Here is a 14,096-nt window from a genome sequence, read left to right on the forward strand (position 1 = left end):
AGGCTGCTCTTGTCTTAGCACAGCAGGTTTTTTCCTCCATCAGAGTATTTATTTTTACTTCTTTTTCTGGCTGGGTGCAGTGGCTCACGCTTGTAATCCCAGCACTTTGGGAGGGTGAGGTGGAAGGATCCCTTGAGCACAGGACTTTGAGGTTGCACTGAGCTATGATTGCACCACTTGCACTCCAGGCTGGGTGACAGAGTGAGATCCTGTCTCTTAAAAGAAAAGAAAAAGAATATATATTTTTACTTCCCTTTATGTCACCTACTGGATGTTATTTTGCATATATCCTTAGCATGTAGAGAAGTGATGTCTGGCACATAACAAGCTTTAATAAGTACTTGTTGAATGAATGGATTTCCTTTTCTTCCCCTATGTGTGAATAGTGGTGTGACCACCTTTAGGGTTTGTTCAACTGGTGAATGCACTCTGGGGGGTGTGAGCATTTGTTGCTTTATCTGTCTACAAAAATCACCTCTTGCTACTTTCAAAAACATTCTTGCACAACTTATATGAGAATTCATTGAACACAGTGATTTTAATTTATTTTATACTTGGCTTGGAAGATCCATGTTTATTGGTACAGAAATCTGGTCTGGAACAAGTAATATTTCTCTAGGTATTTGATGCATTATAGATATTTAGCTCAGAAAATATTTTAGTGTCTATCTGTGTGACAGTCTGCAAGGCTGTAGGACACAGCCGGGAACAGATGGGGTATAGTCTGTGTTCTCAGGGAACAGAGGACATATAGTTTCAATGGAACTTCAGACAATAAGCTTGATTTTGCTTTTGGAATTCTGCAACATTGTTCACATATATTAACTATTTTTCATTTTCATTAGAGCATATGATTTCTGTTGCTTTCACAGATATACTTCAGTGTTCATTTATGTGTTTGATGTTTAAGGGACAGGCTTTGGAGCACAAACAGGATGCTTTCCAAGGCCAAGAAGCAGCAGTAATGATGGATCAGAAGGCAGCATTATATGGACAAACCTACCCAGCACAGGGGCCTCCAATGCAAGGAGGCTTTAATCTTCAGGGACAATCACCATCTTTTAACTCTATGATGAATCAGATGAACCAGCAAGGCAATTTTCCTCTTCAAGGAATGCACCCGAGGGCCAACGTCATGAGACCTCGGACAAACACCCCCAAGCAACTTAGAATGCAGCTTCAGCAGAGGCTGCAGGGCCAGCAGGTAACCAGTCACATGCTCTGCTTTGGCCCAAAGTGGCCTTTCCTTTAGCCTCTCCTTCCTTAGTTTGTTTTCAGGCTGTGTCCCTCAGTGTTCTTACCATTGGCTCTCCATCCCTTGTCAAGTAAAGAAATTCCTTTTGTTTTTACTTCTGTGTTAAGATTTTATTTGTACAGATGGCTCCTTGTTAAGGAGTGGTTGTGCTAGAATTAGACACCTTTTTTTTTTTTTTTTTTTTAGACAATCTCTCTCTTTTGCCCTGGCTAGTGTGCCGTGGCATCAGCCTAGCTCACAGCAACCTCAAACTCCTGGGCTTAAGCAATCCTTCTGCCTCAGCCTCCCGAGTAGCTGGGACTACAGGCATGCGCCACCATGCCCGGCTAATTTTTTCTATATATTTTTAGTTGTCCAGATAATTTCTTTCTATTTTTTTTAGTAGAGATGGGGTCTCGCTCTTGCTCAGGCTGATCTCGAACTCCTGAGTTCAAATGATCCACTCGCCTCAGCCTCCCAGAGTGCTAGGATTACAGGCGTGAGCCATCAGGCCCGGCCGAGTTAGACACCTTTCTATAAGAATATTCCATTGTACAAGTTAAAAAGTAAAAAATGTCAGAGAGGATTGCTTTTGGGAAAGAACATTTTCCTGATGACTTTGTAGTCTTAAAGGTAGATAATTTTTGTTATTTAAAAGTCCTTAATACTAGTAACCAAGTATTTAAACCTTCTTGATCTCAGCATTTTTTATGGATCCTCTGCTTTCTAGATGTTTTATAAAACTGGAGCTCTCTTTTAATATTCCAAGATAAGACTTTTGTTTTCCCATTGTTTCCTTAATCCCAGAAAATGTTTTAAAGTTTAATTATCTCTGTTGTTTGTATCTTGATTGTGCTGAATTATTAAATATGGTGGAAGTAAACGAGCCAGAGACTCTCCAGTGCATAAATATTCCTAAAAGTCAGTCTAGGTATTCAGGAAAGTTGTGTTAATGTGTTCATCTTTTTACCATTTCTTTTCCACTAAAAGTTACTTACAGAAAGGTAACAGAGGAGGTAGTTATTCAGTATTACTCTGATCACGTTAAAGCCATTTCCCCAAGTGCCTGAATAATTCCAGAGGAAACTTGACTTTACACATCCCTTGAGTTCCCATTGAAGATAATTCTTTAAACTGCAAAATTGTACTTTTACTATTTCTCCCAGTGCCCAACAGTAGAGCTTCATATGCTAGCCAAGGGCTTTTCAGCACTGACCTTCCTGCAGTGTAAAAGTGGACCAGTTCAGTTTAGATGTGACTTTTAACCAGGTTAATGGGTTTGGAGATATCATCGTGACCTCATTAGGTGGTGCTGAGGTTTAGAAAGCTGTCTTGGCCACCATTAGCACTCTCTACTTGCATTCTAACCAACCTGTGTCACTTCAGTTTTTGAATCAGAGCCGGCAGGCACTTGAAATGAAAATGGAAAACCCTACCACCGGTGGTGCCGCAGTGATGAGGCCCATGATGCAGCCCCAGGTGAGCTCCCAGGTGAGGAGGACATGCTGTCCCCAGCACAGGCCTTGGTCTGTGGTTGCCTCTCAATAAATGTTTGTTAAATGAATAAAAGTAATTCTGAACTTCTTGTGTAAGAAACTGGCCCATCACACTTTTTTTCTTCCTCTTCCTTTCTTGCCGGTGACTGGGAGGAATCAGAGGAGGGAGGGGTTCCTTCATTAAACCACTGATGAGTGTTTTTTAAATGAATTTCCTTTTCCCTCAGTTGCTGTGTTGTGAGAACAGCTATCATGGGCTTTTTAGGAATTTAAAATAATAAATCTGTAAATGTTTCTTTGTTCTTGGATTATGAAACCACATGCTCACTGGGTAAAGTTTTGAAATTATAAGTATATAGAAGAAAATAAATAACACATAATCCTATTCTCAGTGACAGCCTCAGAGATGACTTGTTTCCCGAAGTGGGAGAAGATATTAAAACTCTCCTCTCTGCCTCCAGCCAGTGGTAGAGACAGTATTAAGATATTTGCTTAATGTGCTCGAGGCAATGAATACACAACAATCTTCTACTGTGGTTTGAAATATTGTTTATAATTGTTTAAAAACAAGAAAACTATGAAATGCCCAATTTCACTGTCTTTCGCTACTTGGAAGTACTGATATTTATATTGGTATACATCTTGTGGAAGCTGAGCTAGGATGCCTTCCAAAAAGATGATAAAAGTTTGCTTTTGATCTTCCCCAGCTCATAGAGCCCACATCAACTTCCTTGTTAGTGCTTTGAGTATGTCACCTCCTGAAATTTCAAACAGCTTCTCCTTGCCCCACTTGTCCTTTAGGAAGGTTTAGAAAGACTCAGGACCTTCTGAGGTGGTTCCCTGCTTATCTGAATAGAACCGCATCTTTTTTGGGTGGGCTTCCCTTCTTGTTCCATCTCCCCACTGCCCCAACACACTCTGAATTCTCCTGTTTTTCTTAGGGTTTTATTTCATAGTTCCTGAAAAGTTTGTCCTTAGATCATACCCCTAAAGTTTTTCACTTTGAGGAATGTTTCTAACTCAACAACTTGTCGTCCTTTGTCTCCTAGCCACAAATAATTTCCAGGCCCCTTTTCTTTAGCACCCTCCTTTCCCCCCAGTAGCCAGAAAGCTTTTATCATAAAGAATTGTGCGTTTTCTCTTTCCCTTAATTGTAAAGAAAGCACTGGGTATTTTTTCTCTCTGTGATAACTAATGCATTGTGCGGGTACTGTATGTATGAAACAGGCAGGTTCTCCCTATACATGTGTGATTGTGTTCTTTCTTGGGTATTAGCAGGGTTTTCTTAATGCCCAGATGGTTGCCCAGCGCAGTAGAGAGCTGCTGAGTCATCACTTCCGACAACAGAGGGTGGCAATGATGATGCAGCAGCAGCAACAGCAACAGCAGCAGCAGCAGCAGCAGCAACAGACGCAGGCCTTCAGCCCACCCCCCAATGTGACTGCGTCCCCCAGCATGGATGGGGTTTTGGCTGGACCTGCAATGCCACAAGCTCCACCACAGCAGTTCCCATATCCACCAAGTTATGGTAAATATGACAGTGAAAATGTGCTCTCCCTAAAGTAACATTACTAAGGACATAAGCTTCGCTACATCTTTTGCACATGGAAAACAAAAAATACTATTCACTCTTTTTAGTTTAAGAAAAATTAATTAAAATCAAAAATGTCTGCTGCAGTACACAGATAATTGAGGCAGATATATTCTATCATAATAGTTGAGTGTTTTTTCAGCCCCATACCTATTAATTTGGATGAAAGACTGACTACAGAGTTTTCCCCCTTCCCTTCTTAAATAGAAATCTGTAATCTCTGAACGCTTGGTCACGTCAGTGAGAGGAATGCACTGTGTGGGCTTTTAAGTTCTTGGTGACTGAGATTTGTTATTAATTAAGGTGATGCAGATACCTCTTCAGTTCAGCCTTTGAGAGGTTTCAGGAACATGGTGGCAGTAGAGGTGTCTATTGGAGAGCTTACATTTCAGGATACAGTCCTGCTTTTTGGGGACAGTAACTCCTCTGCCCTCTAAAGAGGCACAGAATGATGTGAGTAGAGTGATAGGGAGTCCCTTTTACACAAAAAGCCCACTGAAGCAACTTACCTTCAAGAGCGCTAGATGGCATGCCTTTCTGTCATAAGCCGGTTGTTCTAGTCATCATCTTGGTGAGAATCAAGGATAACTGGGAGGCAGCATCTTATAGCACTTTATATCTTATACTTACCACCTCCCTCCACCCCTCCTTCAATAAAATTACTACAGAAAGCTGATATTCTGAGGAGGCGGCAATTGAACATTATTATTTCATCTTTTTCTTTATTTTTGTAAGGAATGGGACAACAACCAGATCCAGCCTTTGGTCGAGTGTCTAGTCCTCCCAACACAATGATGTCATCAAGAATGGGTCCCTCCCAGAATCCCATGATGCAACATCCTCAGACTGCACCCATGTATCAGTCCTCAGAAATGAAGGGCTGGCCATCGGGAAACTTGGCCAGAAACAGGTAAAGAACAGTGGCTTTTTAATGTCATTCGTATCCTAGTGTCAGAAGTCCAGGAAATTAATCTTTTTGCATTTTTCAGCCAAGCTTGTTTAGATGGAGAGATGAAAAGGCTGGCTTCATACTAGAAGATAGGTTACTTGGCTTGTCCATTTTGAGAGTCTTTCACACCGTGTACATATCCATTAGGGTACTGAGTAGAGACAGCTGTTAAAAATGGATGGCAGGCTGTCGGGGAGTCTTCTCTCTGATACTCCCTGCTTAAGTACAACATTTGACAAAATCGTGATAGTCTCCGTGCATGCCCTGAAAGACTCTGGAGGTAATACTACACCTTCTTTACAGCTCCTTTTCCCAGCAGCAGTTTGCCCACCAGGGGAACCCTGCAGTATACAGTATGGTGCACATGAATGGCAGCAGTGCTCACATGGGACAGATGAACATGAACTCGATGCCCATGTCTGGCATGCCCATGGGTCCTGATCAGGTATGGGGGTCTATTCCTTACCTTTTCAGACATTTTTCTTGTTCTCTGGAGAGAACCAAAGCCTCAGCTGTAATCTAAATGTCCTAGGTAGATTTAACTTGGATGTATAACTTAAAAATATAATAATTGAAAAAACTTTAGGTTTGAAGGCATTGGGCGGATACTTTTGGTAATTTGAGATCTAAGGAATCTGAATCAGCCAGAGTGACACGGTAAGCCAGGAATGTAGACATAGGGATCCTTTCTGTTGTGCATAGCACATGTTTTACTCATGTTTTTTTCTGGTTGCTAACAGAAATACTGCTGACATCTCTGCACCAGGACCTCTAAGGAAATCACTGTACAAATGACACTGCACTGGGATTATTGGGAAGGAAAAGAATCATTGTTGTAGGCATCCTGCTTTGAAGAAAGGACCAGCTTCAATCTCTGCTAAGGGTATTCTAAGTGATGTCATTTGAGCAGGACTGGATTTTAAGCTGAAACGCAATATCTACCTGTTGTTTTCCCCTCTCCTCCTGTGTATCATGGTGTTCAAAACAAATATTTTTGGCATTCCGCCCCCTAGGGATGTGACTCTGGAGATACAGAGTGTTACTGATCACAAAACTTTCCTGTGTCACTTTTTTCTGCCTTACTAGCCAAAGTCTTTCACATAAATGTGGTGGTGGTGGTGGTGGCGGGGTGGGGGCGGGGGGGGTGGCGGCGGCAGAGAACATTGGAGAAATCAAGGAAGATTAGAACATCTGGTTTCTCTACTTGCAGTATTGGACAAAGAGCATAGTCCCAGTTTTCAAGTGTTTTTGTCACTACCAAGTAGTTCTGTGTTGACCCCTTGTCTGGTAGAATTGGAATTTCTGAATTCTTGTCCATTACTGATGGTGTTGAGTTGCTCTGTCCCCATTCTTTGTTGTCTTAGGCTTTCTACTAATGAAGATTTTCATTTGCCTCTAATGTCCTATAATACTTCACTTCCAGGAATTGTCATTGATTTCAAATGGCTTTGCAGAAGGGAAAATGAGATGACAGTATTTAATTGCAGCAGTAGCAAATTTTTCACATGCTAACGTGCAGCTGAGTGCACTTTATTTAAAAAGTAATGGATAAATGCAATATTCTTGAGGTCTTGAGGAATGATAAAACACATTCCTGGTTTTTGTCTACACTAATCTGTTGGACAAAAGCTGCAATTTTTTTTTTTTTTTAAAGTATTGGTGTCACCCTTTGCCTATATGGTAGAGCAATAATGCTTTTTGAAAATAAACTTCTGAAAACCCAAGGCCAGGTACTGCATTCTGAATCAGAATTTTGCAGTGTTTCTGTGAATAGATTTTTTTTTTGTAAATATGACCTTTAAGATATTGTATTATGTAAAATATGTATATACCTTTTTTGTAGGTCACAACAACTCATTTTTACAGAGTTTGTGAAGCTAAATATTTAACATTGTTGATTTCAGTAAGCTCAGCGTGGTGACGCTACAAACAGAAGACATCCCCTGAATTTCATGGCCTGGGGAAGGGACAGTGGTCCATGGCTAACCCATACCCCAGCTTCAGATATCTCACCCTTTTCAGTCTCTTAATCTGAATGCTTTTTAAAGAGATTATCTGTTTGGATGTAGGCATTTTAATTTTTTTTTTTAAATTCCTCTGCCAGAACTAAGCACTTTGTTAATTTTAGGGGAAAGAAGAGATATGTGGAAATAAAAAGAAAACCTGGAATTAAAAAAAAATCAAATAATTTGATTTAAAAAGAAACTTTCGGATTTTAAACAGCCCATAAATTAAGTACTAGCATTTCATGGTTTTTGTTTTCATTTTTAAATTGAGTATGTTGCCTTTTCATGCATTTTAAGAATGTTCTAAGATTTTTGGTTGCTAAGACCTGAGTCCTACACTGAGATCTCAGGAGTAGGATCCTTGGTGTGTGGTTTCTGGTGTCTGCTCAGCTGTCCGCTCATTCTGCTAATGGTGATGCTTTTGCTGTGTCCCTGTGAATTAGAATAGTGTCATTATTATTTCTTATGGAGCGCAATACCCAGAACAGCAGTTTTTCTGTGATTCAGAGCCACAATCTGAGCGCCTTTGCACCCCCTCCTTCTTTTGTCTCCTGCCGCTTTCTGTTGTTGCCTCTCCTTGACACCTGTTCTAGTCAGTTGGGAATAGGGGGAAAAATCAAGTTTAATTCCCTTTATCTGGGTTACTGTTTTAGGTTCAAACAGTTGAATGAAATTGCTTTTTGGGCTATCTATGAATTTCAAATGTCTGCTAGCCTTGGTGTCACTTTCTAGCAATAACTGAGAGCCAGTTAATTTTTTTTTTTTAATTTCACTCATGTTTAGCTAATCTTTCTAGATGTCTCTGAAGGTAAGATCATTTAATTTCTTTGATATGCTTATTAATAAGTAAAACCTTATATTTCCAGAACCACCACTAGAGTGGATTTTATTTTTGTAATGGTGTAGGCAATTATGAGTTTGCCCTTCTTTCCTTTCCTCCTCCCACCAGGTTCAAAACAAATCTGAGATTGTAAATCCATAAACTTCCATTGTAATGGCCTGTGCTCGTCAGGTAAAACATTCTGCTGTTTGGAGACAGAGGCACAGCTGAACAGGAGTCTCTGTCTTTTTCAACCCAGTGTGTCAGGTGTGTCCGAACCTTCCTTGTTTAAGTTGTGTGGGGAGAAATAGAGTGGTGCTCTTACCTTTCTTGACTTTTAAACATTATTAAAACAAAACAAAAAAAATACAAGTTTTGTGATTCTTTTCTCAGTCCTGGCTCCAGGCTAACTGGAAGGTAGCACTCCTTTTTTATATGGGGAAAAAATGAAGTTTCTTATAAGTTTTTATATTTTCTACTTGTTCATTTTATTGGTGCAAACTCAAGATTTTGATTTTCTTTTAATAGTCGCAGTCTTTTGAGATAATTTTTTATTTTTACCTTTACTGCCCTTTTATCTTTTTGGGATAATTCTCTTTGTATTCCCGCTGCCTACCTCTCACAATCCCCTACCCCCCGTTTTTAAAACCTTGGTATCTGTTGGGTGAACAGTATGAGTAATCTTTTCATCTGCTTTTAGAATGTGGGATATTTCCAGTACCTACTTTTTTGCTGAATCCAAAGATATATAAATAAGTATATTTTATAAAGATCAAAATATCAAGGAGATAAATGTTTCTTCCTTTAAAAAAATAGAAGTTGCATTGTTAATGTTCGTATTATGATGCCACTTTTCTAAATTGTGCATCTGGATTTGAAAGGTGTAAATATCAATAAACAATACTAGTTTATCAGTATTTAATATCTGAGTTGGGGGTGTATTAGGGGTAGGGTATTACAGAAGATAATTGGCTTGATGTCCTAGAAGTTCTTTGATCCAGAGGTAGATGCAGTTGGAAAGTAAACAGAATGGATTGCCAGTTACCATATGCCTGTCCAGTTCCCTTGTTATTTGCAGAAGCCATGAGTTTTGTTCACAAGTAGATTCATAGGAGCAAAACTTCTAGGATAGATGAAATTTTTCCCCTGTTGCAAAGGAACAAGAGTTGTTTTCAACTCTAAGGCACACTATTTAATAATGAGCAGGGTGTTTGCTTTTTCTTTCCTCCCTTTTTTCTCTCTCTAATATATGGAATTTTCTAATATATGGAAATGTCATTCTGAGAGCAATATTTAAATTCTCAGGAATTGACTTATAGTATTGAGAATAAATTCAGTTTCAATCACGTTTACATTAAGTGTTGCTTAAAGAAAGTTGAAATCGTTCTTTACCCTGCAAAGAATCGAAACCCCATGAGATGACTTATGGGTTGGGGAGTGGTGAGCTGTGACTGCTTTGCTGACCATTTTGGATGTCATAATAAATAAAGGTTTCTATTTAAAATTCGAGCCTGAAGAGCTTGCTTTTTAAAAAAATCCCTATTGGATTAAGGGTGAAAAAGAAGGTTAAGGAAACCTATTTTAAGTAACAGCAGTAGTTTGTTAAGTTAAAAAAACAAAAACCGAAACACTTGCTAGGGAACCTTGGCTTGGCCTGCTTGCAGTGTTCAAAAGCATGAAACTGTTTTTACAAAATGTAGATGCTTAGGGATCATCTGTCATCTGTGAAATGAGAAATGGGTTACAGTGGTGATGCCTGAGGTTCCTCCTACTTCTCCCATTCTAGAATTCTGACAACTACTTGTACCAGGTACACAGAGAAGGGTTTGGCTAAGGTGAATTGCATTGCATTTGATTAATACTTTTAAAAAATGAAGTCCCAAAGCTGGTGTAATGTGAGACTTACCTGTGAGGTCCCTTGAGGTATGATTAAATTTTAGTCATTAATGTACAGCCATCTACTGCCATTTAAAAAATTCTCTAAACCCAAGGTATCTCCTTCCAAAAAGGTAGTGTCTTGAATACTTGCTTAAAAAAAAACAAAACACACCAAAAAAACTCCCAAGAAATGGCCTTTTACAAAATGTCAAAGGTTTCTTCGTACCAACTGCTGGTTGTTGGCTGGGGTTTTGAACATTGTATGACAATACTTATGCTACAAAATTTCTTTACAAATACAGTTTCATCAAAATTTGGGACATACATCAACTTCATTTCTTTTTAGTACCTTAAAAAACATCAGTTCTGGGACAGATAACAAAGAAATACTGGGAGAAATGGTATCTGGACAGGAACAAAAATGTCCACAACTGCAAGGGATTTTCTTTTACACTGGCCACAGAGCGTTTATTGACACCACCACTCTTGAAAATTGGGATTTCTTATTAGTCAGATTCCCCTAAAAGTTCCCATGTTGGTTACATGTAATAGTCACATATATACAGTGAAGGCAGTTTCTTCAGAGGCAGCCAGAGTTACAGTGCTAAGTAAATGTCATTTCTTTTGTGCTGTTGACTCATTGTCATAGTCTTTGCACTGTTTACAGCCTCTGCAAGTCGCCTCTGTCCTGCTTCTTAGTTCCTTCTTTGTGATGAACCAAGAGAATAAAAGGATTTAAAACAGGGTTGTTTTCTCCCCTGTGATTTAAAAAAATTCCAGTGACTTTCACCCTTAGGGGAAATTTCCAGGAAAATCTCTTTCTGTTCTTTTTCCGTTGTGAGCCTCTCAGGGAGGGTTAGTGGTGACTTTTTGATATGAAAAAAATGCATTTTGTGCAGCTGGTGAGGTATAATCCAAAGCAAAAGCAGGGGCAAAAACGGACTTCCTGCAGTTCCCTCTGCTCCTGACGGTTATCCTCCAGGATCTGCCTTGTTGACTGAAAGCAAGCTCTGTCTCAGGCGTCCCGGCCTACAGCATAGGTCTGCTGGAAATCACACACGACTTTTCACTGCCTGTACAGTCAGGTGACGCCTCTCCATTTTTGGAGGTCCATCGCTGTTGTTAGCCTTCCCAGCCTTCCCACAGTTGTCCCCTGTAGAACAAAACAGATCCATCTTAGCTTGTGATCATCATGCTGCTTCGGATTTCTTAATCAGTCCCACAGCTGAGTAAGCTTTGCTTCAAGGATGTGGCTGCTGAGAATGAGTATTTCTGAGTCTCTCAGAAAGAGATTGCTACCGTCTAATCATCTCAATTTTCAGTGGCTTACTTACACATCCAGTGCCTGCCAGAGCTGTCATTTAAAGATCTGGGTAGAATAGTGGCTAAAGACAAGGTGAGATGTAAAGATTCTGCCCTTAACTCTGGAAGCAGCAAAGAAATGCTTAGCTGGTCCATTATTAATGTCCTGTTAAAACCACATAGGTTTGTATGCATATAAAGGAAGAAACGAGGAGACCAGAGGTTGCAAATGGCAGTTCACCAAGGGGGCTTTTTTTGTTGGCATGGTAACTTCATGTCAAATTCGTTGCCAATGTTAAAGAATTCCCACACATTACCTGCATTTTTGGATTTCCTGGATGAATTAGAAAATATGGCAAGCTGCATTCCATGCCTGCAGGCAACAAACTAGCTGCTCGCTCTAGACTATGGGTGAACTTTCCAGGTTGTCACAATCTCCACTTAGTCCCTGTCAGCCTCTCTTGGCACTGGAGAGAGAGTTCATAGCATGTTTTGGGAAATGATTTAATGAGGCCATCCTACTGCTGAAGTTGTGGGCCAGCTAGCCCTTTTGCAGCCACAGCCTTCAAGATGTCTGGCACCTGTAATATGTAAATGCTTCTCAACCTCTAAGTAATAGCTTGAGTTTACCAAGCACAGATTATAGCGAGAACAACAGTTTATTTGACAAGGTATTAATTAATCTAAAACATGAAATGGATTCAAGTATGTTTTCTTGCAGGAAAGAGTCCCATTACGGGAACAAGTGAGGGTGACAGATAAGAAATGGCATGCACACAGAACAGCCTTGGGAGAACGAAGCAAGTCAGAACCAGATCTCTACTTGTAGCTGGTTCCCCAACTCACAGTGATTTGGAAGAAGGTCTCTTCATTTCTGGCCACTTTCGACGCTGAAACTGCCTAAGTTTTCAAGTGTCAAAAGGAGAATGAGTGTTAACCATCACCAAGAAAGAAAAAGCCATCCCCAAAGAACCATACAGAGAAGGTATCCTAAGTGACACCTATCACTGATGGCTGGTCCAGGCCCCTGGCAGACCAGAGGAAGGGCCATCTCTCAACGATTGGTGCAGCCTCTCAGAGATGAGACTGAAGGATGGGCCAAGATACGAGAACTTTCCTCAGGCTTTAATAACAAAACTAAATACCTGTATTGTTCATAGCTTCCTCCATCTTTAAGTCCTAAATGAGGGAGAAATGAAAAAAATAGGAACAGGTAGTTTAGGGCAAAAATGGCACAATCAACAACAAGCTTTATAACTGCCTTCTAAAAAATACCCAGAAAACCATCTCAGGCTTTTTGTCACAATACCATGATGTTGATAGTGTTCCCTTGTCAAAGTTAACTGAATTACGAGGTGAACTTTCCCTAAGTCTCCTAGGTAGCCTTAGATTGCCTCTGATCTAGTGTCACCATGTCAGTCTTAGGTTCCCGATACCTTCATTCAACACTGTGGACCTTAGTCACGATGGGGGAGGTAGACACGGGCACGAACACCTACTCTTCAAAGGACAGAAAGCCAAGTGCCCTGAAAAAGGTGTGGCAGGAGGGAGATCCCTGTGGCCTTGGCTCTTGGGACGGTTTGCTGAGGATACGGCGGTGTGATCCAGTGCATGGGCTCTGGAGTCGGCTGACCTGGGTCATGTTACTCATCCATAAAATCAGGCTAAGATGATTCACCTTAAAGGGTCATCATAAGGATTATCAGCTAATGCACACAGCGCCTGGCACAGGGTGATCAATACATCACTGCAACTTTGATCGTAAGAGTAGCACTCGATTGGCAGATAGATGTCAGGAAGCCCCTGGTGAGAATTCCGACATTAGGCTCTTTGTCAGACAGTGTTACTGCCACGTCTTCTGTAAACATGTTCGCTGTCTGACTGTAGCATCTGAATTCTTCCTCCTAAGCTGCTTAGTCATCTTCCTGACATGAACTCTTACTAGCTGTATTTAAAAACTCTCCAAGGTCCTCCAAATACCACAGGTTTTTAGGCTCCTCCCTCTGCATTTTGTTGTGGCTAATAAGTGAACAGCTTCTTTTAGCTTTTTTCATCTTAAAATATCTACTTGGCATCTTAAACTTAGAACTGCTGATTTTGCCCTGCCCCACACACAGCCCAGGAGTTGTCTGTGACTCTTAATTTTCTGTCCTCCGCCGGCCTCATCACCACGTTCTGTGGGCGTCACCACCGGCATCTGAAATCCATCTTCTCCCCATCTTCACTGCTCCCAGCCGTAGGTCTAAGCCACCACCCTCTCTCCTGGGTAATGGTGTCATCTTAACTGTTATTCCTCATACAATTCCATTCTCCACTTAGCAATTTGAGTGTCCTTTTAAAATGTAGACTGTTTCATTACCCAGGTTATAAACCCTCCATGAAGTCTAAACCCTCTGCTGTGGCCTACAAAGCCCGTTACTACAGGTGGCCTCTGACACCCTCCTGCCACTCTCCATTCCCCCCACTTGTGCTGGCTCTGGCCACGCTGGGCTCCTGTCTGCGCCTCACACCTCACGTCTCCCGCAGTGCCTCCGTGTTTTCTCAGTGCTTGCCTGCTGCCTGCTCTGTAGGACTCAGTCCAAAGGTCTGACCTGCACTCCAGCTAACGGTGCCCCGCGGATGATACATTACATCATCCTGTTTGAATCTCTCCGTACAAGCAAGAGGCTCCCCCACATGGACTGTTGTCCCTAGAAAATGTCCGCTCCACAGGAGCTCAGGGAGGATGGCCATCTTTTTTCTTTCCAGTAACCAACAGGGTTCCAGGTATAACTTTTTAGTAAATGTTGAATGAATGAATGAACACAAGGGAGCAAAGTG

The 14,096-nt window shown here is 40.9% G+C and overlaps 2 protein-coding genes across 20 annotated transcripts in view; one reads left to right on the top strand and one right to left on the bottom strand.

Annotated features, from left to right (window-relative positions):
• NCOA3 (nuclear receptor coactivator 3) overlaps positions 1-6,341 on the top strand; it is a 125,755-nt gene extending 119,414 nt beyond the window's left edge. For 9 of the 17 annotated variants that reach the window (XM_045528510.1, XM_045528514.1, XM_045528511.1 and 6 more), the window contains 6 exons: positions 911-1,204; positions 2,621-2,725; positions 4,006-4,258; positions 5,057-5,231; positions 5,574-5,715; positions 6,011-6,341. In XM_045528510.1, coding sequence (XP_045384466.1) covers positions 911-1,204; positions 2,621-2,725; positions 4,006-4,258; positions 5,057-5,231; positions 5,574-5,715; positions 6,011-6,022 — 981 coding nt within the window. In that variant the 3' untranslated portion in view covers positions 6,023-6,341. The remainder of the gene's footprint in view (positions 1-910; positions 1,205-2,620; positions 2,726-4,005; positions 4,259-5,056; positions 5,232-5,573; positions 5,716-6,010) is intronic. The other 8 variants (XM_045528522.1, XM_045528508.1, XM_045528513.1 and 5 more) reach the window with 4 other exon arrangements.
• A 4,074-nt stretch (positions 6,342-10,415) lies between these two features.
• The window catches only part of SULF2 (sulfatase 2), a 100,026-nt gene continuing 96,345 nt past the window's right edge, over positions 10,416-14,096 (bottom strand). For 2 of the 3 annotated variants that reach the window (XM_045528525.1, XM_045528526.1), the window contains exon 19: positions 12,184-12,455. In XM_045528525.1, coding sequence (XP_045384481.1) covers positions 12,331-12,455 — 125 coding nt within the window. In that variant the 3' untranslated portion in view covers positions 12,184-12,330. The other variant, XM_045528527.1, reaches the window with a different exon arrangement.

Source organism: Lemur catta, chromosome 17 (genome assembly GCF_020740605.2).
Source record: "Lemur catta isolate mLemCat1 chromosome 17, mLemCat1.pri, whole genome shotgun sequence".
In the NCBI taxonomy this organism is placed as follows: Eukaryota; Metazoa; Chordata; class Mammalia; order Primates; family Lemuridae; genus Lemur; species Lemur catta.